Source organism: Cnephaeus nilssonii, assembly GCF_951640355.1.
Source record: "Cnephaeus nilssonii genome assembly, chromosome: 15".
NCBI classification, from domain to species: domain Eukaryota; kingdom Metazoa; phylum Chordata; class Mammalia; order Chiroptera; family Vespertilionidae; genus Cnephaeus; species Cnephaeus nilssonii.
Window position 1 is genome coordinate 66,003,690 of NC_137086.1, and position 23,976 is coordinate 66,027,665.

A 23,976-nucleotide genomic window follows, 5' to 3' on the forward strand; every position below is an offset into this window, starting at 1 on the left:
GAACAAGCTCGCCCCTCAGTGTGGAAACTGCTGGCCCACTGCCACGCGGGCAAACAAGAGTCAGGAGAGGCGAGTTCAAGCCCAGTCCCACCAGAAATACAATGGGCTTAACCTTAAGCGGGGCTGGGCTTTCTTGTCCACAGAACGAGGTGACTTGATGGGGATTTGCTCAATGTTCCCCTCAGGTCGAGAATGCCGAGATGCTATGAATTTACACTTCTAAAACTACCTTCTGAAAAAGCCTAAAAAAACAAAGCAGCAGACTGAAGCTAACATTTTTAAAAGTGATTTTTAAAAGGTAACCTTTGCAAAGTAGCATTTGAAAATAAGCGCTCACAACCCAGTGTCTGGCTGTGGCCTTCCCACTGGCCGGCACTTGATGTGTGCTGGCCACCGGCAGGTGCGCGTTCCCCCTCCTTTCCCGGCGACACTCAGCGCTTCTTCCAGGTAAACTTCCTGCGGGCTCCCTCCTGGCCCGGCTTCTTCCGTTCTCGGACGCGCGGGTCAGACGTGAGCAGTCCAGCTGCAGCACAGAGAGAAGCTGTGACAAACCCTGGGAAACGCACTCTCAGGATATTTTCCCAAACACCAGCGACATGACTCAGTCTGCTTTCCTTATCGCGTGAGGACTGATTACTTTCAGGTTTTCAAACCTGTTTAACTTAAGGAAAGCTGCTCTTGTGTGGGAGGTTGCTATTCCCGGCAGTGGAACTCCTGCACACCCATCATTCCAGATGCGAGCGAGTTTAATGAACACAGAGGCGGAGAAGAAACACACAGGGAAGTAGGAGGTATATGGACACCATATATTACTGGTATCATGAACATACACATACTTACAATATGATTCACTGAACATGTTTTAGAAAAAAAATCTTAATCTAATTTATGCGATCATAATATCCCTGGTATTTTGTTTCAGAATCTAAGTAGTGAGTTTTAGGATTGCATTCTCAACATAAGCAGTTTATCCCAGAAGAACAGTCAGTGTAAATTAGAGGCTCCCACGCTCCTGGTCAGTCTCCGGGAGCAATTATGCTTCCTCCACAATTACGGAGTTGCTCATAGTGCATGGGCAACGAAGACCCGGCATGGATGCAGTCAGCATATCAGCAAAGACCACAGATTTCAAAACTTCCGGCAATAAGAAAGCTTTTATAAATATGTAAACGGACCACAGTGTTTCACTGTTTTTTTTAAACTCTTCTAACACTAGTACGTGTGTAAGTATTTCATGAGGGGTCTTGTCACGACCATCCAGCAAAGGAAAACTTCAAGTGCTTATCATGTACCCATAGCTTTTGCACTTTACTTGTACTTAAATGGCATGGAATAAAAAATATTTTGAACAAAATGCAGACAAGACCTGTCTAAATTCTACTTGAAATTATAAGTGATAATGCTTTATTACTTTTCGATATGCACAGTAACTCAAACTGGCAGAATTGTTAAGACCCTATAAAATGATTTTAATGACCAGATAGGAATGTCACAAAATGGTGAACTGTTTATGAACAAATGGATTGTGAAGAGGTTGACACATTTAACGAGGCTCAGCCACAGGGGGCACCTGTCTGTAGCTCAGCTCCGGGAGCCAGGGGCTGAGGGAGGGGAGAGACTGGGGAGCCAAGGACTGGGGAGGGCGGCGAGTGAGGAGCCGCAGCACCCGCAGCACTGTCGTTTCTTCACTAACCGTGTAAAGAAAATCTCCAGCCAGAACCGCCCTGATTTATTATAAATGCCGAAGCAGTGCCCTAACGAACAAGTCTAGCGCATATTCATTCTCACACTTGTTTCCACGACCATGTCATGGGGTTACATGAAGCGAGACAACATGAAATTCGAACTAACATCACCATGGAAAAATGGAAATCTCCAATAATTTTGGAAAGAAATACCTACCTTAAGGGCTTCACCATTAAATGAAATAATTATTATAACTTTCCATGATAAAACAAAAACAACCAATCCATCTACTAAATACAATTGAGCAGCACTTGATAAAATGGTTATGCCTTGAGATCCAAATAAATTTCCTCTGATGCTAGCAATGCCTCCCTTTTCTTTTTCTAATTCAAGTTCATTTTGTAGAAATCAAAACTGAATAACAATGCTATAGGTTCTGAAGCATGAAAAGAGAAGGCAGCAAATTGCAATACTGCACAGTGAACTGTTTTCTCACTGAGTTCAGGTAAGTAGCACAAGAATAAAACAAACACTTCCCTCCCACAGCAACGCATACCTTGTCTCATCCACTCGACCTCTTCCTCGGTGACAAAACTGCACAAAGCTCTGGCCACTGCCAAGCGGATGGCTCCAGCCTGCGCCGACCTGCCGCCCCCGGAGACGGTGCAGGTCACATCGTGCTTTCCCAGTCGGTCCAGGAAGTGAAAAGGGAACATCAGCTGTTCTCTGAAGCACAGCACCAGGAATGCGGTTAAGTTCACTACAGCACATGACTTCATAAACGGTTCACATTCTGACCATTTACAAAAGCCAAATTGTGCCCTAAGTGTTCACACTTCTGGATGAATCCATTACTATATTTTTCATACTTTTTAATTAATCCATTGTGAAGAAACACTAATATTTCTTTTTAAAAAATATTTTTATTGATTTTTAGAGAGACAGGAAGGGGGAGGGGAGAAAGAGAAACATTGATGAGAGAGAAACATTGATTAGCTGCCTCGGGCATACTCCCTCCTGGGGATTAAGCCTGCAACCCAGGCACATGCCCTGACCAGGAATTGAACCAACAACCTTTTGGTGCATGGGACAATACCCAACCAATTGAGCCACACCAACCAGGGATTTTCTTTTTTTTAAATCCTCACCCAAGGAGATGTTTAGAGAGGAAGGTAGAGAGGGTGAGAGAGAGAAACACTGATGTAAGAGAGAAACATCAATTGGTTATCTGACTGGGAGTTGAACCTGCAACCTTTCGGGGCACAGGACAACACTCCAAATAACTGAGCCACATAGGCCAGGACCACGGATATTTCTGATATTTAGAATGTTTTGCTGAGAGCAAGGTTTATTTCTCTTTTTCTTGGATATAGCAATATACTATCTGACTTTTGATTACTTTTATCTTCATAAGGCCTTTGTGAGGCTTGGAAATAACCTCTAAAGAAGTCTTAAAGTTGGAAAACTCCATTAATCAAATGAATCTAACTCGCTGGAGTCAAGGATCAGATACAATATTGATTGATGGGCTTTCCCATGCAGTTTCCAGTGCTACTCGACTCACTAAATAAAGTATGCTACATTTGTATAATGCACATACAATGCACATCCTGACAGTTTTTAAAGTTACTAAAGCCACATTCAACTCCCCACACCCCACAATGAAACACATATTGCTATTAACAGTTCTCTAAGCTGCAGGGTCCTGCTCCTTGCCTGATTGCAGGTGACTGCACAACCCCAGCCAGGCCTGCGTCCCTCAACAGCGAGTGTCCACGTGGTCCCAGGCAGGCACCACAGGATTAGAGAAAGGAGCACAGACAGAACATGGGCCTGGACCTTCTCTTGCTCAACTGAGCAAGTATTTGCTGAGCACCATTTATGTGCCAGGTGCAATGTTCACTACCACCTTTGTCAAGTACTTAGATTTTGCAATTTTACCTTAATATCTCTGCTGAATTTTTATTTAGAAAAGTTGATTTATATTGCATTTTGCTTGCTTTGACTGACACAGTAGCTTTCTAGACCCAGAATACAGCTTATTACAACACAGTGAAGCTGAAAGATGAATACAGGCAGAACATTCAAGTGTCACTCCTTGACTGACATTACCAAAACAATCACATGCAGGAAGATGTATCGGAAGGGACCTTCCAGGGCATAGTTCACTGGAACTTATGACAATATTGTTTCAATAGGGAGAAACATAAATCTATATTGCTCTTTTGAACAAATAAACAGCCAAATAAAAAATAGGAATGTTGTGGAAATTGTCGTTATAAGTAACTAGAGGCCTGGTGCATGAAAATTCGTGCACGGGGGTGGGGGTGGGGTGTCCCTGAGCCCGGCCTGCCCCCTCTCACAGTCTGGGAGCCCTCAAGGGATGTCCTACTGATGGCTTGGGAGTGGGCCTAAGCCGAAGTCTGGCCTCCCTCTGCGGGAGGTGACCGGGCTGATCAGGGGAAGGTGCCGCCCCCATCACCCTGCTGTTGCTGCCACTGCTGGCCGCGGCAGCTGCCTGAGCCCATGGCTGCCTGAGCCGGGGCCTCGCAGCCACTGTGGCTTTGTCTGGATGGACATCCAGATGGATGTCTGCCCTAATTAGCATATTACCCTTTCATTATAAGTAATAGCCATGTTATGATAATAACTGAAGAGAATTTAGAGACTGATAACCTAATTCCATCATTTCATTTTTTCCAGCAGGAATGAGGCCGAGATAAAATCTGTGGACTGTCGTATGCACACGCCACTGGAGAACCTGCATGCATCACAGCCAAGTGAGGTCCTGGCACCCGTGATGCTACAAAGACAAGCTCTGATCATCCACTCGTTTGGGAGTTTAAACATTTTCCTGTCCTAATTTCTAAAATTTCAAGATCCCCCAACACTTGCTTATTAAAGAAACTTAAGACTAAAATTCAGGAAGAAATACTACCATTTACTCGAGATGCATCACTAGAGTAGTCCAGGTAAGAAAGAACCATTAAAGAGAATCTAGATAGTTGAGAAATTGGTATACACTGAGGTACAATCTTAAATTTATAAGTAGATGAAAAAATACCCAAAGGGTAATAATAAAAAGTAACTATATAGCTATTGATTTAAATTAATCTGACTACAAACTGGTACATGACTTGAAAATATTTTATAATTCACCTCTCTCCTCAGGAATCCCAGATGAAATCCTGAGTTAAAAGAATCAAATTTACTGTTCCTTGTTATATAATACAAGTTATTTTGAAAAAACAAACAAAATCCCACAACTTTCTCATTTCTATCTTCTCTGAACACTACTTCTAGGACATCAATTCTATTATCATGTAGCTTAATATACATATAATTGCATAGTCTCTTATTTTTCTCCTAAAGGCCAGGTGCACAAATTTGTGCACAGGTGGGGTCCGGTGGGCCTCTCCGATTGGGGCTGATTGGGCTGGGCAGGCCGGGGGAGGGGCCACGGGCAGTTGGCCAGCTGACCACACCCCCTGGTCGAACTCCTGGTCGAGTGGACAATTTGCATATTAGCCTTTTGTTATGTAGGAGGATAACTGCCTGAGCCCTAAGCGTATCTCCTCGTCTACATGGCCCATGTCCTGTGAGGAACGCACTCCTTCAGTACAGTGATGATCACTTAGAGCTGCTTTACTGGTTGATGACAGAGCAAAGGCCTTTCCAAATCAGAAAGGTTATTGATCTTTGTAGTCCACAATGCCAGGCGCACTGTAATAAACAGTGTTTGTGTAAGTGGATGAAAGAATAAAAAATTCCTGAGGCTGCTGGGAAGGCAGCAGGGTCAACCTTCCCAGTGATCTGCTGCTGTTTGTGTAAAGGCAGCCTAAAGAAAGGCCCTGGAAAGCAAGCAGTTCAATCAACTTCAGCATTATCTTAGTGATCACCACCTTGGCTAAGGTCCCGCAGCTGGGAAGCATCAAGATCACCCTCCTCCGGTTCAGTGGTCCTGCCCGGCCAGCGCCTCACTGCTGACCTGCAAGCTCCGGGGCTGCTCCATCAGGAGGAGAGGCAGTCCATGCTAGTGTGGCCGCCGGGAGCCCTCCAGCTACTTACAGATGAGGTGGTTTAGCCACCCATTCCCACCATGACTAACAGAGTTTCCTAATGACAGAAATCAGATCTTACATGGCTGTAATATCTTCACACTATCCAGAACAAGCCTCGACTCATACAATCCTTATTAAATGTCTGCTGAATTCTAAATGAATAAGTTCTGAGAATATATTTTAATTGTGAGATCAAGCCAAAATGGAGATTTTGTGTTAAATCATCAGTTATATCTGAAAATCAATGAACAGGCAAATATAGGTCAAATGTTATCCCCCCTAGCAGTCCCCAGTGCTAAAGTGATGGGTCTCTCTTGCTTTTCATGAGGGAAATAAGAACTTTCTCATCTGTTCCCCTGCGAGGATGATGGCAGAATTAGTTTAATTCACATTAAATGGAGTCAGAGCAGACACAAACACACACAGATAAACACACATTTCCTGAAGAAATTACTCTGCCCAGGAGCTTACACTGCATCAGCAGGTCCCTTTCCCTACTGCACTGACCTTAAAACCTCTCCCCATTCAAGAAGCGGGAGGAGGATTAGGAAAGGAGGAGCAATCATGCAGAGCTCTGTTCCTTGTGGATAATGACAGTCAATACTGGAAAGACAGTAACGGTCTCAAGAACAGGCCTTTGCAGGAGACTCAGAGACCATAGAGGAGCACATGTGGAGGCTCTGAACTGTAACACCCACTAATGATTCATGTGATTCGTGCCTGTTTCCCATGGGATACAAAGCTCGGAAAGAGAACTGTCATATTTAGCACTGGGGTGCGGCCAAGCCCTCATGGGCTCTTATTTAAGGTGGAAGTGGTTGCTCAATCTATATATACTAGAGGCCCGATGCATGAATTCGTGCATGGGTAGGGTCCGGCCGGCCCGCCCTGATTGGGGCCGATCAGGGCCACGTCGGCCAGGGGGAGGGACGCAGAAAGTTGGCTGGCCGGCCCTTCCCCCGATCGGGGTCGCAGTGTGCATCAAAGTAACCGGTTGTTCTGGTCACTTGGCTTTTATATCTATACTACAATAAAAGGGTAATATGCTAATTAGACCATGTCAACGGGACATCTTCCAGACGTCCGACTTCCTTCTGCACAAAGCCACAGTGGCAGGTGCCGAGGCAGAGGCGGTTAGGGGCGATCAGGCCAGCAGGGGAGCAAGCACTTAGGGGTGAGATCAGGCCGGCAGGGGAGGGCAGTTGGGGGCGATCAGGCAGGCATTCAGAGGCAGTTAGGGGTAATCAGGCAGGCAGGCAGGCGAGCGGTTAGGAGCCAGTGGTCCCATATTGTGAGAGGGATGTCCAACTGCCAGTTTAGGCCCTGTGGGATCAGGTCTAAACCAGCAGTTGGACATCCCCTGAAGGTCCCAGATTGGAGAGGGTGCAGGCCTGGCTGAGGGAAGCACCCCCCCATGCACGAATTTCATGCACAGGGCCTCTAGTCTTACCTAATAATAGACAAAGATGTAAATTGACCGTACCTCCGCTATGCCCACCAGCCAATCAGGAGTGATATGCAAATTAACCAAACAAAATGGTGGTTAATTTGCATACACAGGCACTGAGCGACGGGGGGCGGGTGAGAGGCTTGCATCGTTGCCATGGTGATGACGCAGGCATTCCGCCCCACCCCTGGTCTCTCAGGGCCTCTGGGCAGCATGGGAAGGCGGGCCAGAGCAGAAAGAGGTGGCTCTGGGGCTGGGCCAGAGTGGAAAGGTGGTGCCGGCAGCCAGGGAAAGGAAGGCCCATTCTAGCACGAATCTTTGTGCATCGGGCTTCTAGTATATAGATAAAAGCTTAATATGCAAATTGTCCTCACGGGAGTTCAACCAGGAGACCAATCGCTAACTATGACGTGCACTGACCACCAGGGGGCGGTGCAGAATGAAGGAAGGCCCTGGCCAGCAGCTGGCAGTCGAGGAAGGGAGGCCCCAGCTGGCAGCCAGAAGACCCCGATCAGCCCTGGTCGCTGGCCAGGCCTAGGGACCTTACCCATGCATGAATTTCGTGCACCGGGCCTCTTGTGTACATATAATTTATTTCCTCTGAATAGGAAAAAATCTGAAGTGACAGAGCAGACTTTTTCTAATATGCATGATGGCCATGGCTGCTTATCATTGTTGTTTGGTTTTGTTTATGCCCACCCCTAAACAAGGGAAACAGAAAGTGGAAATCTACTTTTCTTACATTTTGGCACATTCTGCATTTCAGAACGTAAGAGATATCTGTGGGAAAATATGACAAAAAAGTGATAGCGTCCCTCTAGCTAGTCTGATAAATTATATTAGTAAAAAAAAAAAATCATTAGCAAAGACAAATGCAATCAGAAAATCAAAAGCCTTAATGAATTGATCATGATGAAATATATTTTCTTTAAAAACAAAAAGCAAAAGCAAAACCAGACACTAACCTGTCCTGTATCACAGGGAAGTAAAGCAGGTAATCGATGCCATTAATTTTTATTCTTCCATTTCCATGTTCATAAACAACTGCCTCTGCTTTTGCACTCTTTCTTTTACCTTTAAAAATATAAAATTTCTAATAGTAAAAATCTGCAATCACATTAAAATTTTTTTCTTCCAAATAACAATATATAGCTCTACACAGGAAACTCTAAGACTACTATACAAGTCAACCAAAAATAGGTAAACTATGCCATAATCAATGTAATAGAGCTTATTATGAGGTAATTTTGTTATTCAATTCCATTTGAAAAACACTACAATGATTTTAAGTTAGTTTTCACAAGAAACAAAGTAATTCATATTTATTTATGTTACTTTAAAAAGTCAACCATTTACAGTGTTCTTTTATATTCAATAAGAATATATTTAATCATATAATTTTTCAAATATTTGAAAAGTATAAAATATAATTGATAGAAATGAAAGTAATGACAAGGCAAGATGTTAAATTTGTAAGAGTTGCAGGTATATTATTTAATACATTAATTTAAAAAAAATATATATTTTTATTGATTTCAGAGAGGAAGGGAGAGGGAGATAGAAAAACATCAATACTGAGAGAGAATCACTGACTGGCTGCCTCCTGCACACCCCACTAGGAATTGAGCTGGCAACCTGGTCATGAAATTTCTGCCCTGACCAGAAATCGACCTGTGACCTCTTGGTTCATAGATCGATGATCAACCACTGAGCCATACCAGCCAGGCTAGTACATTAATTTTTAAAAGTTACACCATGTCAAATGTCTGCACACCTACAAGGAGAAGGTGAGTGAGGGCCTAAAGTTCTCCCGTCTCATAGTTTTAGCTTCTGATATGCAGATTCATGGGCACTTTCATTTTATATAAGAAACCTTTATTATAAATGTTTTAGTGTTTCTACCAGTTGAAAGTGTAAAAATAAAAAGATTTAACATAAATATGTGAAAATAAAAAGGGTTAATACGATTGTGTAGGAATGTGTCCACATTTTTTCTTAGGACATTTTAAGGTCTTGCTTTTTAAAACTTCAATAGAATCTTAAAAATGAGGAATTCCAAGGTAGCAATAGGAAAAATAAACAAACAAACCAATCGAATGAATCCCAGAGAGCAATAGCAAGTAAAAATCACTGCAGTTTCATGGTGGTCACGGAGCTCACTTCTCTCCGTGGAATGCCATTACCTTCGCTGGTGCTGAAGGCCATGCCCTGCGCGTCATGCTGCACGGGCTCGATCGGCTGCTTCTTAGATTGCACAGTGACACTCCTGCGGAAGCGCTGCACAAAGTCCTCTGCGGCAGCACCGCACTGCAGTAACCTTTCCATCAGCTGCACGAACTGCGCGTACTGCACACAATGAAAACTCATTAGAAGATGCAAGTGTAATTGCATTTGCTAAATTTTTTCTATTTTGATAGACTCGATCTTTCCAGTGTTGCTTTCATGATGGCTTTGACAGGATGACACTTGTGCGCCTTCACGCTGCTTTTAACGCAGCGTGCAGACGCAGCACTTGCCCGTGGATCTTCAGGGCTCACTCATTTCTTTGAGAAACAAAGAGATATGTCATTCAAAGAAGTCAACTTCTCCATATTTTGATGACGTGAAATTGAGATTTAAATTCATTTTCAAAAAAATATTTAGATGATCTTCAAGAGTAATTTCTACTTCTTATTAGAACCGTATTTAGAGGAGCTTCATAAATAATTTCCAGTAAGTTATGTGTAGTAAAATGGGAAGAGTTTGATTTTGAGAAAATGTACTCTTAAATTATATTTCATAATACACTTGGCAAATATATCTTTAGCTGTTCAAGCTGTGTTACTTTAATGTTTATGATTTCCTTTAAAACCGAACAATCAAGCTATTTAAAAATTCAAGAGATACTTGACTTAAAGGGCAACCTCTTGAAATAAATTATCCTTGCTACTCTGTGCATTTTTTTTAATAGTTCTTGAACATGTGATTAGAAAGTAAACAACTTGGTATTAACCCCTTAAAATTAGAAGTCAGAATAATCATTCTAAAGTGTTTTTGCAGAAGGAAACAACTAACACTGGAGGCCTCAGGCATGTGCAGTATGAAACCAATGCTGACAACCTTATTGATGTCTCTGCCACCCTGAACGGCACACTCGTCTGCCACCATTGCCTTCGGTGTGGAAGTCTGCCATCGGTAACCGGGAATATGGAAGACTCTCAGCGCTCAGAGCAGAAGGACTGCTTCCATCACCGCCCCTGTGACGTCACAGTGAGGAAGGCCGTTTTCCAAGTGGGTGAAGAACTCAGCCACCAGTGATGCTGGCCTGATAAAGCTCCATCCTTCCCTCCATCCTCAGGCCGGGCCTTTGTCCTCAGCGATTCTCTCAATTCCACTGCACACAGTGTGACTACTGGTGAACCTACCAAGGGGTAACTGCAGGGATGATATAGTCGTGCTCATGAACTAAGAAGTTTAGGAAGTCACTGACTGTTCCTGCCTCCTTCATCTTGATACCAGACTTCAGCTGAGAGCCACTCCCCAAAAGGATAGAAGACACACGTACATACACATCTATGCACACCTGTATGAAGTCTTTGCGATGTTTTCAAAATGAAAAACACAACCCTGTAGTATGAAAATCAAAGCAACCAGAAACGGGAAACCATGAAGTGCTGTGTTCCATGGAGAAGCAAAGGGAGATTTTTCCAGTGAGATCCGAGTTCAACAACACCGACGTGGCAGTCAGGATGTTGGAAATTAACTCCAGACCTACCACTCACTCACCGAATGCCTGACACCTTGGTTAAGCAACTTGCCAATTTGTTAATTTATCCAATATATTCAATGAGAAAAAGGGCAATGTCAGTACATGACTTAAAACCTACTTGGTGGCAAGGCACTACCACTGTTAGCCACTGCCAGGGAAGAAAAAACACTCTTGGAACCATTTTGAAATTAATCTACACTGAAATCTTCCAAAAATAATCTAAATTTAGAACAGAAAAATATGTAAAAATATCCTCAAATTTCCTCTGATGATACTGGCATATATTAGGACATTTTGTAAACAATCTGAGACCTAAAGTAGGAGTCAAAAGCATTCACCTGGAAGCTTGTTAAAATATTGATTCCGGTGACTCCCCTAGAAATCCCGAGCTACGCCTGAATATGAGGGCTGCATTTTGTAAGCAGCATTCCAAGTGATTCTGTCACAGGGGTTCTCCAGATCCAGAATGAAAAGCAGTGGCCTCGAGATACTGCACGTAGGTAAGCCAAAAAGCAGGAAGTTGTATGAAGGTCACCACGGGCTTCCTACTTTTCTACTTGACCTGTAATAATGCCTTACACTTACCATGAGCTTATAAAATGAGCTGCCTGCTTTACTGAGACAAAACTGGCATCAACAGACCAAGCTTCCCTAGAATGACAAGCAGAGGGCATGAGGGCACGTACACAAGGAGGGTCTGGAGACCAGGCATGCCACCTTCCTGACCACAGGCAAGGTCCTGACCCGTGGCAGAAATCAACTATAAATATGTTATCAAAGGAAAACGGTCTTAGGAACAACTACCTCTGAGGAACATCACTATTAGGATTCTAAATACAATACTGTCTGCATTGTTAGGGCACAGGCCCCCTTAAACTAAAATGATTAATTACTCACTTTTTTTTTGTTAAACCTCATCCGAGGATATTTTTCCATTGATTTTTTACAGAGTAATTACTCACATCTTGATCTGACAGTTTTTCCACCAACATTTCTTCTAGTTCCTCCTTAATCAGCCATCTGCTGCCAATCAGGTCTCTGTTAAAATATCACATAGATTCTCTTTTAAATTAACCATGCAATTAGAGTTATACCACAAAGGATCCCACATGTAGTAGCAATTCTTGATTGGGAAACAAATTTTTGTACTATATAGCCGTCAAATTTCATCCAAGTAAACTAATTTTCAGATATAATTTTTCACTTCCCTCAATCTACTCTAGGAAAGATACTCAATCTAGCAAATGTTTTGTTTGAAGAGTTAACATGCCTCTGTGGAATTAATTTGATAATTAAAGCCATCAGATTTCTTAAAAATTAAAAGTTCACTTGTTTTCCATAATTTACTTCACAGAAGATGCTTTGAGTGACCGTGAATCTGCCAATGGGCTGAAGTAGGAACACATCCAAATGAAGGGCCAGGCATGGTATTTACAGCCTCAACAAGAGATGCTCAAAGACTTGTGTCTTTTACATAAGAATGTCAATAACCAGGCTGAAATTTAAAACTGGTTGCTCAGCATGATGGATCTAATTTATCACACTGTTTGCTAAATGAAAGCACAAGCCCTAAAATACTAAAAAAAATTTAAAGCATGTAAAAATTAAATGTGTAGCTATATACACAAAAATTCTGAGGCTGCCATACTCAAATATAGTTATTAAATACCATTTAGTATATAAATATGGAAAGTAACATAAAAATATAATCTTAATATTTACTTCCTCTCAAACAAAAAAAAATCACCTATTATTTTGACGTCTAACTTTAATAATTAATGCTGAAATACTGAACCAATTTTTAGGCTTAAGGTATGCTTTAAAAACACCAATGATAAGTGGCATGTTAGTTCAAATTTTTTATATATTTTAATAGAAGAAAAGAACTTACGTGGTTTTATTTTTTTCTGAAAACAGACCTTTGGCTTGCAACTGATTTTTATGTTTTTCTATATCGAGTATCTTTCCATATGTGTCCTGTGGCAAATAAAATACACATGCTAAAATAAGGGAGATGGTACATTATTACTTTTACTTTACATTTTCCCTGAGCACCCCTTACTTCAAAAGTGACCTTCTCAAATAATCTAGCTGCATAGCAAGTAACACTGAAAATGCTTTGTAAGAATACTATTTCTCACTCAAACTAAAGAATGGGAGAGTAATTTCAATGAGAATTTAGTATAATGCATATATTAACTAATTTTTAAATAACTAATTTTTAAGTAACTGTAAGACACAACTCCAGTGAGATTGGTAAAAACAAAACGAAACTACAAACTATTTTCCTTAGAGTCCCACAAATAGGAACAAAAATTTTCCTTAGAAAAAAAAATCTTAATTTATATAGCAGTATGTACTTTAAAGTTAAGAGAATTAACCAGTAAGTTATGGCATTTACAGCTGAAGTGCTTATCTCATGTATATTTATATAATATTTAAATCCTCACTATATAGTTTGTATCTTAAAAATAGTGTTCTATTATATTTTTCATTATCTGTTTTCTTTTATTAATTTACTTTCCAACAAAGTCTGCAAATGTATGGCACTTGTTAAACTATAATACAAATAGGGGAAAACTTGCCATTTTTTTAGAACTTGGCAATACAGGTTTATCAACAAAATACATTTTCCAGGAAATGAGTTTACAACAAACAAAATAATGCAATTGTTTCCCAATTTTTTTGTTTGAGCAAACTTATTTGGACTCATATCCAATATGTGAGTATTCATCTATAATTACACATAACCTACTTTACTAATACCTAACGAACAAAGAGGCATTTTCAAAGAATGAGTTAGACATGATATGAGTGACGTTTTTCCCCTCGCTATTCATGACATCTTCCAAGGTCATTAGCGAATGTCGGAAGACAGCTTGTTGCTGATAGAGATGCTCACCCAGATCGCAGACAGTCTTAACTAATCATTTCCAATTTGAGGGGCAATTTCTTATGAACTGTGATTAGACTGCCATGTTATATCACAATGCTGCTAATTTGTTCTAAAAAGAAGTATCCCTTTGCCACTGTCTTTGTATTTACCACTGCTTACATTTTATTATTCATTCAGGAACCTATTTTCAGGAGTCCATTTCTCTCATGGGGGACAAAAATGTTAAAAAAAAAAAAGAAAAGAAAAGAAAAAAGAATGTAGGGGGGAAAGGGGACATATGTAACGTTTTCAACAATAAAGAATTAAAAAAAAAGAGGAATGTAAACACAGAGCCTTTGAGTTTCACAAATATAGGTGAGAAAAGCCGAGGCTAACTCTGTGGGCCGAGACTTCCCATGATAAGGATGTAAAAGTTCATTTCTTATGGCTGGGGAGACTCAGCAGAGCGCTTTTCTGTTTTCAGCAGGACTAGCAGAACTGACAGCTCATGAGAGACAAGAAAAGCAGCAGAAGAAGAGAAGCAGCAGTCTGAAGCTATGACATGGGCTGAGCTACAGATTCTAACGGTGGACATGAGTATTCCAAAGTGAAACACCTACTAGTTCAGGAATTGTAAAGCTCAGACCAATAGTAGCATCCAAGCCTAAGAATGGTTAGAAATATAACTTCTCACCCTAGCTGGTTTGCTCAGTGGTTAGAGCGTTGGCCTGCAGACCAAAGGGTCCTGGGTTCGATTCCGGTCAGAGGCATGCACCTTGGTTGCAGGTTCCTCCACGGCCCGGGCCCTGGTGGGGGCTCATACAGGAGGCAACCAATCGATGTGTTTCTCTCTGTCTTTCCCTCTATTCCACTCTCCCTAAAAATCAATGGAAAAATATCCTCAGGTGAGAATTAACGCCCCCCCTCCCGCAAAAAAAAGGAAGAAAGAAAGAAGGAGAGAAAGAAGGGAAGAAAGGTAACTTCGCAGGCCCCTCACCAGACTTTCTGAAAAGGAACCTTGGCCAGGCCAGCGATCTGTTTAATGATGCCCCCAGATGTGCAGTCACGCCTGGATCTGTACACTAGACCTGTCGAGAGCCTGGTTCCATTCGACAGCAAGAGGACAAAGCAAGTTAATCTGCTTCTGGTGTCCTATTAAGGATAACTATCTCTACAACTACAGCCAAAGTACAAATCCATCAGCTGTATCAGCAGCAAAATGTATGTGAACCATCTGTCCACACTAAAGAAAGCAAAACCTAACATGAAGCATCTCAGATAAAACACGCTCCTGCTATTCAACTTAAAATTTTACAACTGCCTCCCATGAATTGGTAAGCCTCATTTGACTGTGGTTAGGGAACTTCTGACTCAGTTCTAAAGGATCAAATAGTGGGGTTGTGTGACCCTAACTGAATAGTGTATCAGAAAAAATTCTATGCACTTGTTTTGAGAAAGCAATTCTCAAGTGCCCTGAACAGGTAAAATAAAAGGGAAAGACCCTCCCCCACGTGTCAGAAGTGGACAGACACAGTACAAACAGCATCACACCGGGCACCGGACCCCAGCCAGACTGCCATGTTTGGGGGCACTGGTAAAAGGATGGTGCTAGTTAAGATTCTGAGTGCAGCCCTAAACGGTTTGGCTCAGTGGACAGAGCGTCGTCAGCCAGTGAACGGAAGGGTCTGGGGTTCGATTCCAGACAAGAGCATGTACCTTGGTTGCAAGCTCAATCCACGGCCCGGGTCAGGACACGTGCGGGAGGCAACCAATCGATATGTCTCTCTCTCCCCCTCCCTCCCACTCTCTCTAAAAATCAATGGAAAAATATATTCGAGTGAGGATTAATAAAAAAAAAAAAAGATTCTGAGAGGGTAAGTCACAGACGTTGTGTGTTTCGATCTAGTTAAGGAAATATAAATCCAAGAGAACACCAACAACAGTAATAAGATACTCTCCCCTTCTTGTGAGGGTCTATTTAATTTCCTGGAATAACCAAGGCAACAAAAATAAAAATAACTGACCTGCTTCACAGGAAAGTTTCAAGTCAAAGTTTGGGCTGCTAAATTCATCATCATTTTCAGGTGACTTGTGAGCAAATTTTACTTTAAATCCATATTTTTCCTTACTGTTGTCTCTCACTATGCCATTACCATCCAGTGTCCCACTTGGCTCCATAATAATTTATAAATAGTGCAAGTAAGATAATCAGAAAAATATGAGAAAATAAAGTTCATGTCAAATTTCAAGCACGGTAAATTCTGTTCCTTTATGACAAATGTTAACACTTTGATGGCTGTAATCTGTCAAGTTACATAATACTCATTGTATTTCTTCAAATAGGAAAATATATGTAAACTAGTTAGCACAGTGCCTGACCTATGCTAATGGGCATGAAATGGCAGCAGTGGTGACGTTTGACATCCGGGAGCCTAATAACGGAGAAACCATCTTCCTGGTGCACCATTTCTATTTTCTTTTTCTTCTACATAATACAACCATTCTTGAAATTCTATCTTGGTTAGAAACAACAGTTCTCTGGAAAGTAGACTCTATAGCTTCAACTCCCTGAAGAGATGTGTACTAATTTACATAAAAAATTCTTGAGGGTATAAAATATGCCAGGAACTGTCAATATCACAGATCATCACTGGTAGCTTTCGGTATACTGTTAAATTCTCACTTAATCTTTAAGGGACACTAGAGAATTAGTATGACACTAAGTTTATATACTGTATTTAATAGTATCTTTTTAAAATATGACAGGAATAACCCAGATGTGAAATGCTGAATCATTAATCACAGTTATGATTAATATTTCATAAAATCAAAGTGAGCCTATCTACCCTTGTGCCATCAGATTTCCATAATGCATGAGTCAAATTTAGAAGGTGCCTAATTTGAACATACCAGATGCTCAGGTTCAGGAAAGAAGTGCTTCAACTAAACCCTCCTGAGCAGTATGATTTTTGGTCTAAAAAAAGCTGATTTTAGTCTTCTAAAACCTGTTTTGGTTGTATTAATCATGTAGAAATTCCAAATTTAGGAAGGGTAAACAAATAACATTTCTTGGGAGAATGGTATAGGAAAAGTCAACTGAATTTTGATATACTTATTTACAGTAACATACTAATAATTATCATCTTAGATACTAGACACAAACAGAAAAGTAACACAGTTAAAATTATGTATTTGTGTGTTTTTTATCACAGAAAATCAATTTCCTAAATAACATTCTTCTCAATTTTATGGCTACTGACATATACAAAATCAAATGAAATAAATATAAATATAATTCATTTATCATGGTTTCTGCTATTTATCTCAAGTTCCAAGCGATGCAATTCTATTGTATACTCTTGCTATCATATCACTCTGTGAAAACAATATGCTATGTAGTTTACACATCATACAGTGCTAGTCAACATAAAAGGGGAAATAGACTCTTATACATGGCATACAGAAAAGTACTTTGGGAAAGCACACCCAGGAGTAATTACATAAAAAAGCTTGTAACTCTCATACCATATACTTTTACTATTCAAAGTAAGGCTCCACCACATATTATAATAACAATTATACCATTATAAGAGTAATCTGATTAAAACCACAGAGGCAATAAGTTGAATCAGCTTTTAAAAATTTTTAATTGTTACATTTAGTACATGCAAGATATAAAATGGTAATTATTCTATGCATATTAAAGATACTTCCGGAACAGCAGTTTCTATTGCTGAGTTAATTCAAGAACTGACTCCTGCTGTCGAGAAAGTCTTAAAACAGCACACGGCAATGCCAGCATACCTCTGTAGCTTTCTAGAACCAAGTCCTTTACATAGTGTAGGTATTTCCTCATACCTCACTGTGAGAAGGCTCACTGTTTCAATTCCATTTTTACAGATAAAAGCAGTACATCAGAGCTCTCAATATTCACCGCAAGGTTACAAAGATGTGAAGAAGGGAGGCCTCTGACTCCAGGTCCCAGGAGAGGGCTTCCTGGAGTGTGGAGTCTTCGCCGAGGAGCCCCACGCCGCTCCTGGCTGCTCTCCGCTTGCCTGCACACGCTCACAGGAGGCCACTCCGGTCGTTTAAAACAAACTGGAGGATTTCTAAAGAAGCCTTCTTTCAAAAGGCAACAAGTCTTGCTTATGCGTAAGTTATCGGAATTACTTGGTTTTGTTTCAGATATTTTTTTAAACTCAGGAGAGTAGTTTAAGTATATAATGATCTACGTATTCCCTAATTTTATACTTTTATTGGAGTAAAAATTTCATCTGTGACCATGTGATTCCTTCAATTTATAAAAATACTTTGAAAATACTCCATTGTTTACTGTAAAACTTGCCCTAAACTATCAATCAGATTTCTATAAGATTATTATTCCCACTGCAGTTTTTAGAGCTGACTAATCTTATCTTAAAGACTGGGGAGGAGAGCTCATGTAAAATTTCAATAAACTCTTACTGTACTTGACAGCTTAGTGTTTCAATACGCTTTCCAGCCTTTCCCAAGCACCAGTTTCCCCGGATTTTTAAAAGGTGTTCTGGGCAGAAAGGGCTCCGGGATCCAGCATGTTGCAGCAGCGGTGGGTTAGTGGCCCACGTTTCCTCACTGAAGGACTTCACAGAGCTGTTCACACTAAGAAGTGCCTTCTTATTAGTTTCTCAGTCTGCCGTCTTCCACACTGACTTAATTTCAGAGACCCTTTCTTGGAGATTATTTTATAACCTGTGTGCCTCAGAAAACACGTTGGGAAAGCTGCATTATAAACATGGGGCCATAATGAACCATATTTTACAAACGGGTTTCCACTCAGAGTGAAATTATCACCCCCTATAATGAGTTTTAGATAATTTCCAACTCATTTTTTTGTGAGTGAATTTTAAAAATTTCAGAAATGTATGTATTAATAAAATGAGTCAATCTGAATTAACATTTTTCTAAAAATCAAAGGACCTGAGGTCAAACTCAACCCTGACTACGCAGGTGGCCGCCTTGCTCAGGATTGCAGCCCCCTCCCCGTTACCACTGGCTCGGTCGGCCGGGACAGGCTCCAACTGCTGCGGACAAGGGGTACCCCTGGCAGGCGGGTGCACCTGAAGAGCACGCTCTTCTGGCCTGTCCTTTACCGGTCCCTCACCCAGACCCCAGCCACTCACAACTCAGCTGTTCAATGGCCTAACATTTTCTTCATTGCACAGACATTCCGCTTTAACAAGTCTTCCCTTTCCTTTACACTGCTGCTCAGCTGTTCTAGGAAACGTCTTTTATTCTTCCTCTAGTTCTTCATTCTGCTCCTGAAACCCTAAACGGAAACTCTTCAGTCGTGTCTAAAAAGTATGCAAGTTCTACTGGATAAGTGGCTGTTACAGAAACGGAAAGCCATCCATTTGGGTGAAAAAAGTCAGCCGAGCAGTGCCACCCAGGCTGGAGCTCCCTTTTCAGTTCTCACCACCCTTTGTGAGACTCCTGAAGTCTCCTGCTGCTCCTTACTTAAACGACTTTTTATTGCTTAAGGAATCAGCTGCTAGCACGGTTTTATACTTTTTTTTCACTACACATGGACATCATATTCGCTGTAAGTGGCATGTTAGCAACTTTCCCAGGAATGTGAAGCAGTGTATCACTGTCCATAGGAAAATGCAGTTCTAACTCACCTGCTAACGAACCTTCAGAATGTAACACACAGTTGGAGACCCTAGGGATCAGCAAAATTTCCTTCACTTTATTCTCCCCTAGACTTCATTTCAACGGAACAAGAAATTGCTTCTTCCTTTTCATCTTTATCCTCCCTCAAAAATCTCCCTGCTTCTCCACAAAAATTAGATGGTCCATTATAGGCCAATTGGACAGTGCTCACCAAAGGATTGTATATCGTTAACTGTACGCTGTATCAGGACTATAATGTAATATATAGGCTTAACATGCTAGCAGTGACCAAATACTAAAAGGAGGACTGGCACAGAGGACAGAATGGCTAAATGGCACCAGAAAGGTCTCCTGGCAGAACTGCACACACATGCTCTGGGCCCGAGTCTTTGTGTCAAAAGCTTGGCCGATGACTGCCACGCTTCAATTGGGAAAACTGATTTGGCTCAGTGTCTTTTACACCGTCACATGGAAAGAATTGTATCGACAAAAAGAAATGGAAACAACAATCATTCATTTCCAAGTACTTAACGCCCCATAGTCTCTGGGGCCTATCCCCTTGCTGCAGCGGGAGGGCAGGAGTGGACTCCTAACACAGAGAATGGAACAGCAGCCCCCACCACCAAGAGAAGGCAGAACAAAGGCCAGAGCAAACACATGAATCCGTTTCCATTTTCATTGTTTTACTTTATGTGCAATACTTGACTTCACTACAAAACCACTGCTGTAAGCCCACCAGCAAGCACTGAGTCACATGCTATTTAAAGCAGCAAACCGAATCTGAGATGATGCTGGTCTGCGTGATCTTGGAAACGAGACCGGTGCGACGAGAGCTGTAATTAGTAACAAGTGCCACACACTATGCTAAGTGATGGGCATACATTCAGGAAAACATTTATCCTTTCCCCCACACATATACGTACTTTAAAATTCCATAAGACACATTGTTGAAAATACAAGGTTTTATGATTATCTGAATTAAAGTTAAAATGCTTAAGTTAACCTCAAATATCTGTAATTCCTATCTGTAAACTGTTCTGATCAGCAATAAAACAAACGCTAAACCCCATACAGTTTGGGAAGTCCAAACACCCAAGAAAACAAACTGACCTAAATTAAATTAAAGGATTTAACTGAAATATAAAAGCCAAAGAACTCTCCTATATGTAACAGGAACCAGATTACGCAAAAAGAAAGAATATTTATTAATCAGATATAATTTGACTTTTCAGTCAGAGTATGCTAATATTTTATCCACTGAGAAACTAACCAGTTTCTTGAGCAATACCTTTTTAAAAGACATAAACAAACTAAAAATAAAGTTAGGCCTCTCTTACAATGTGTAATTTCTTCATTATGATGGAATGCAACAAAACATCTTGCCCTTGGGTTGCGCAGTTTCAGCCAGAACAAATGCAAATGGCTTGTGGGTTGACAGCTGTTTGATAAGGCGCCTGCACAAGACCTGCATGCTTTACTTTCTCCCGTGAAACTTGGGATGAAAGGCAGAAGGCAGGAAGGGAATTAATGTAGCATACAGTCTAAAGGCAATGCTACAGCCGTGATTAAGTAGAAAAGTTAAAAGGCACAGATTTTCCACAGCTTCGCTGCGTGCAACCCATCCGTGTAACAAGCTGACAGGCCTGGCGCGTCAGCTCCATCATCCCCTCCGACAGCTAAAGCGCAGCACTGATCCCTTTCCGGAGGAAATGTGCGTCGGCACCATGAAGCGCTGTACATTATTTCTTAGCACTGCAGGGGGCTTACGTCCATATGGAACCTTCACAAATATTACCACAGATCAAACCAGCGGCGGCGGCAGGCAGATTTGACATACCTATTTAAATGAACAGCAGGGGTCCTCGGGCAGCCTCGGGCTGTGCAGAGACAACCTCAGCGGAATGCCTGCGCCTCAGCTCCATTACTCAGCAAAGATACACTCTACATTTATCATTCGTTTCATTTCTGCCAGGGCAAGAAGCTCATTTGCCCAAGGTCAACAAAAACGAAAATAAGGTTTTCTTTTTTTCTCCCCCAAGAAATAAATGTACCTGACAAATGTACCTTTGGGTTTATCAGTCCTAAAGAGCAGAGGAAATGTGTGCATGGGATTCAAGCAACCTGAAATCGATGGGGGGGGGGGGGGGGGATAGGGGGAAGGGGGGACGGGACCCAATAAATACTCTAAAAAGTCATACAATGAATAAAGTAAAACTTGACATGTTCTAAGAATGAAATGGGTTCTGTGCTCAAACCTGGATATTGGCATCCAGGTCTCCCCCACAGTTATTCTGGGGAATTGCTGAGTTTACTCACTATCACACACTTAGGCTCTGAAAAGGAAACTTCCAGGATACTCCAATGCAGGTGGAAGTCAACGTAATAAAATAATTTCTTGGGTCTTTTTTCTAGGCTTGCTAGACTCATACACTGCATAAGTCTATGAAGAGCAACTACTGTACCTAAGTAACAAGTACAGTTAACTATCTGACTCTCTCCCAAGGTGCCTTGCAGCTCCCACCACACTCCACAGAGATTCACACAGACTCGGCCTTGCCCTGCCTCACGTTTTACCTGTACTGCACAGACACGCACTATGGCTAAGGGAGCATCTATCTCCTAACAGGATCTCAATTTGTAAGTAAAAGCATTTGAAAGACAAACCATTCTGTTATAAATTCTATAATGTTTACCTTTAGAAAAATGAATAAAATATAAAGTCTTTAACATACTGTCTTACCTCTGAAAGTTTTATTTTGTCCATTATGAACCATTCTAGGTACACCGTGAAGCTTAGCAAAATCTCTGGTATAATCAGTTACTTAGCTTACAGTTCCTATTATTTATCGTAAATGTAATATACTTACATGCATTAATGAGTAATATGACTGCTTGCCAGTATAAAAGAGATAATGAAATGGACGGCCATCTTCTCCCCACTGGGTTGCTAATAAAAAGCCAGATGAAAACAAATAAAGAAACAAAATAAAATACACAGAAAGAGACCAAATAGATGTATTTAATTGCAGTTATGAGACATGTTAGTAATTCTAATTAACTTTTAAAGTAACAAAAACATTAATATTTAAAATTTTAATATTTAGTTTAGCATGTTTAACATGTAAATATTTAGGCTACTTATTTAATACCTAATACCCATTGATATAAAACAATGTATTTGAGTAACTATTCTAAATATCTCACCACGAGAATTTCTATAACTTCTTTTAAATAAACACACATAAAATAGTCAAAATCATCCTGTTAGGATAAAAATATTTTGGTGTGACTGCAAATACAATGCACTCCCATATTCTTAAAAATAAAAACAAAAACTGCTAGTCAATAATATACTTCATTCAGAAATTAGAAACAGGCATAATATAACAAAGAAAAAAAACTAAGTGGATTTTTCCATGCCACATTATTTATTTCAACTCTGTGATGACATACCTCCAAAAGTTTAAAATGTCTAAAGCTGAAGGGGCCCCCAAAAGGTGCTACGTGTAATTCCTTTTGAAATACAGATGGCCATTCGCTCTAATGAACACCAAACAAACTGAGAGTGGAGTCTGTAGTAAATAAAGCAAACACCAACTCCATGCCCTATGCCCACGTTTCTCTTGTTTCTGTTAACAATTTGTAGGAACTCTAATATGTTAAAAATTATACTCCTCTGTCCATTACATAGGCTGTAAACTCTCTTCTCCCAATCTGTCACTTGCCTTTTAATTGTGTTTGTGGTGTCTTTTATAATCGAAAAGTTTAACATATGTTTTTGTAGAATCTGTCACTTTTTCTCTATTGCAGTGTTCCTCAAATGTTTTTTTATTATCAACCCTATTAAGGAGCCTTTTTAGACTTTTTTTCCTAATTGCCTCCTTCCCCATGAAATTTTAATACCAAACATCCTGCATATCGGTTGATGTGTACTGTGGTGGCCCTTCAGAGGGCCAAAACCTTGTAATAGCTGAGATTTTTTTCACTTCCTCTGAACCAATTTATTCCTCTTTGGGCTCAACATCACTCCCATTGAGAAAGCATGCTTTTAAGATTATGCTTTTAAGAAAGTATTATTTTCCTATACTCTGAAATTTTTGTTTTCATGTTTAGAAATTTAATCTACCTGGAATTTACATTTATGAGACAGAAATGCAACTATTTTGTCCACCAAGGTAAGTCATTACCCATTAGTTTTTAAAATACTGTACTTTCTGTTGAAATGCCACCTGCACAACATGTAAGTAACCTTTCCCTTCTGAGGGTAACTGGCATTACACATGGACCACTTCAAGTGAATACACCTGAAAAGAAGACCAAACTTCCACAGTAACTGGTGAAAAAGAAATCCTGATAGAGTTCAGCTTGAAAAAATAAAACAAGATTCTTATTTGTCAATGGCTTGAGGATGAATTAAATAGTTCTCCAACATCCCTATCATAGGTTGCAAATTTTCCAATATTTATAACTTTACTATGCAATAAATTTTCACTATACTGAAAAGCAATCA

General features: G+C 40.6%; 1 protein-coding gene across 1 annotated transcript in view; it reads right to left on the minus strand.

The window, feature by feature from the left end:
* Nucleotides 1–283: 283 nt before the first annotated feature.
* MRPS9 (mitochondrial ribosomal protein S9) overlaps nucleotides 284–23,976 on the minus strand; it is a 69,357-nt gene continuing 45,664 nt past the window's right edge. Inside the window, exons 5-11 of the mRNA XM_079792436.1 lie at nucleotides 22,334–22,413; nucleotides 12,834–12,919; nucleotides 11,905–11,980; nucleotides 9,378–9,540; nucleotides 8,160–8,268; nucleotides 2,243–2,412; nucleotides 284–523 (exon numbers count right to left, since the gene is read on the minus strand). Coding sequence (XP_079648562.1) covers nucleotides 432–523; nucleotides 2,243–2,412; nucleotides 8,160–8,268; nucleotides 9,378–9,540; nucleotides 11,905–11,980; nucleotides 12,834–12,919; nucleotides 22,334–22,413 — 776 coding nt within the window. The 3' untranslated portion in view covers nucleotides 284–431. The remainder of the gene's footprint in view (nucleotides 524–2,242; nucleotides 2,413–8,159; nucleotides 8,269–9,377; nucleotides 9,541–11,904; nucleotides 11,981–12,833; nucleotides 12,920–22,333; nucleotides 22,414–23,976) is intronic.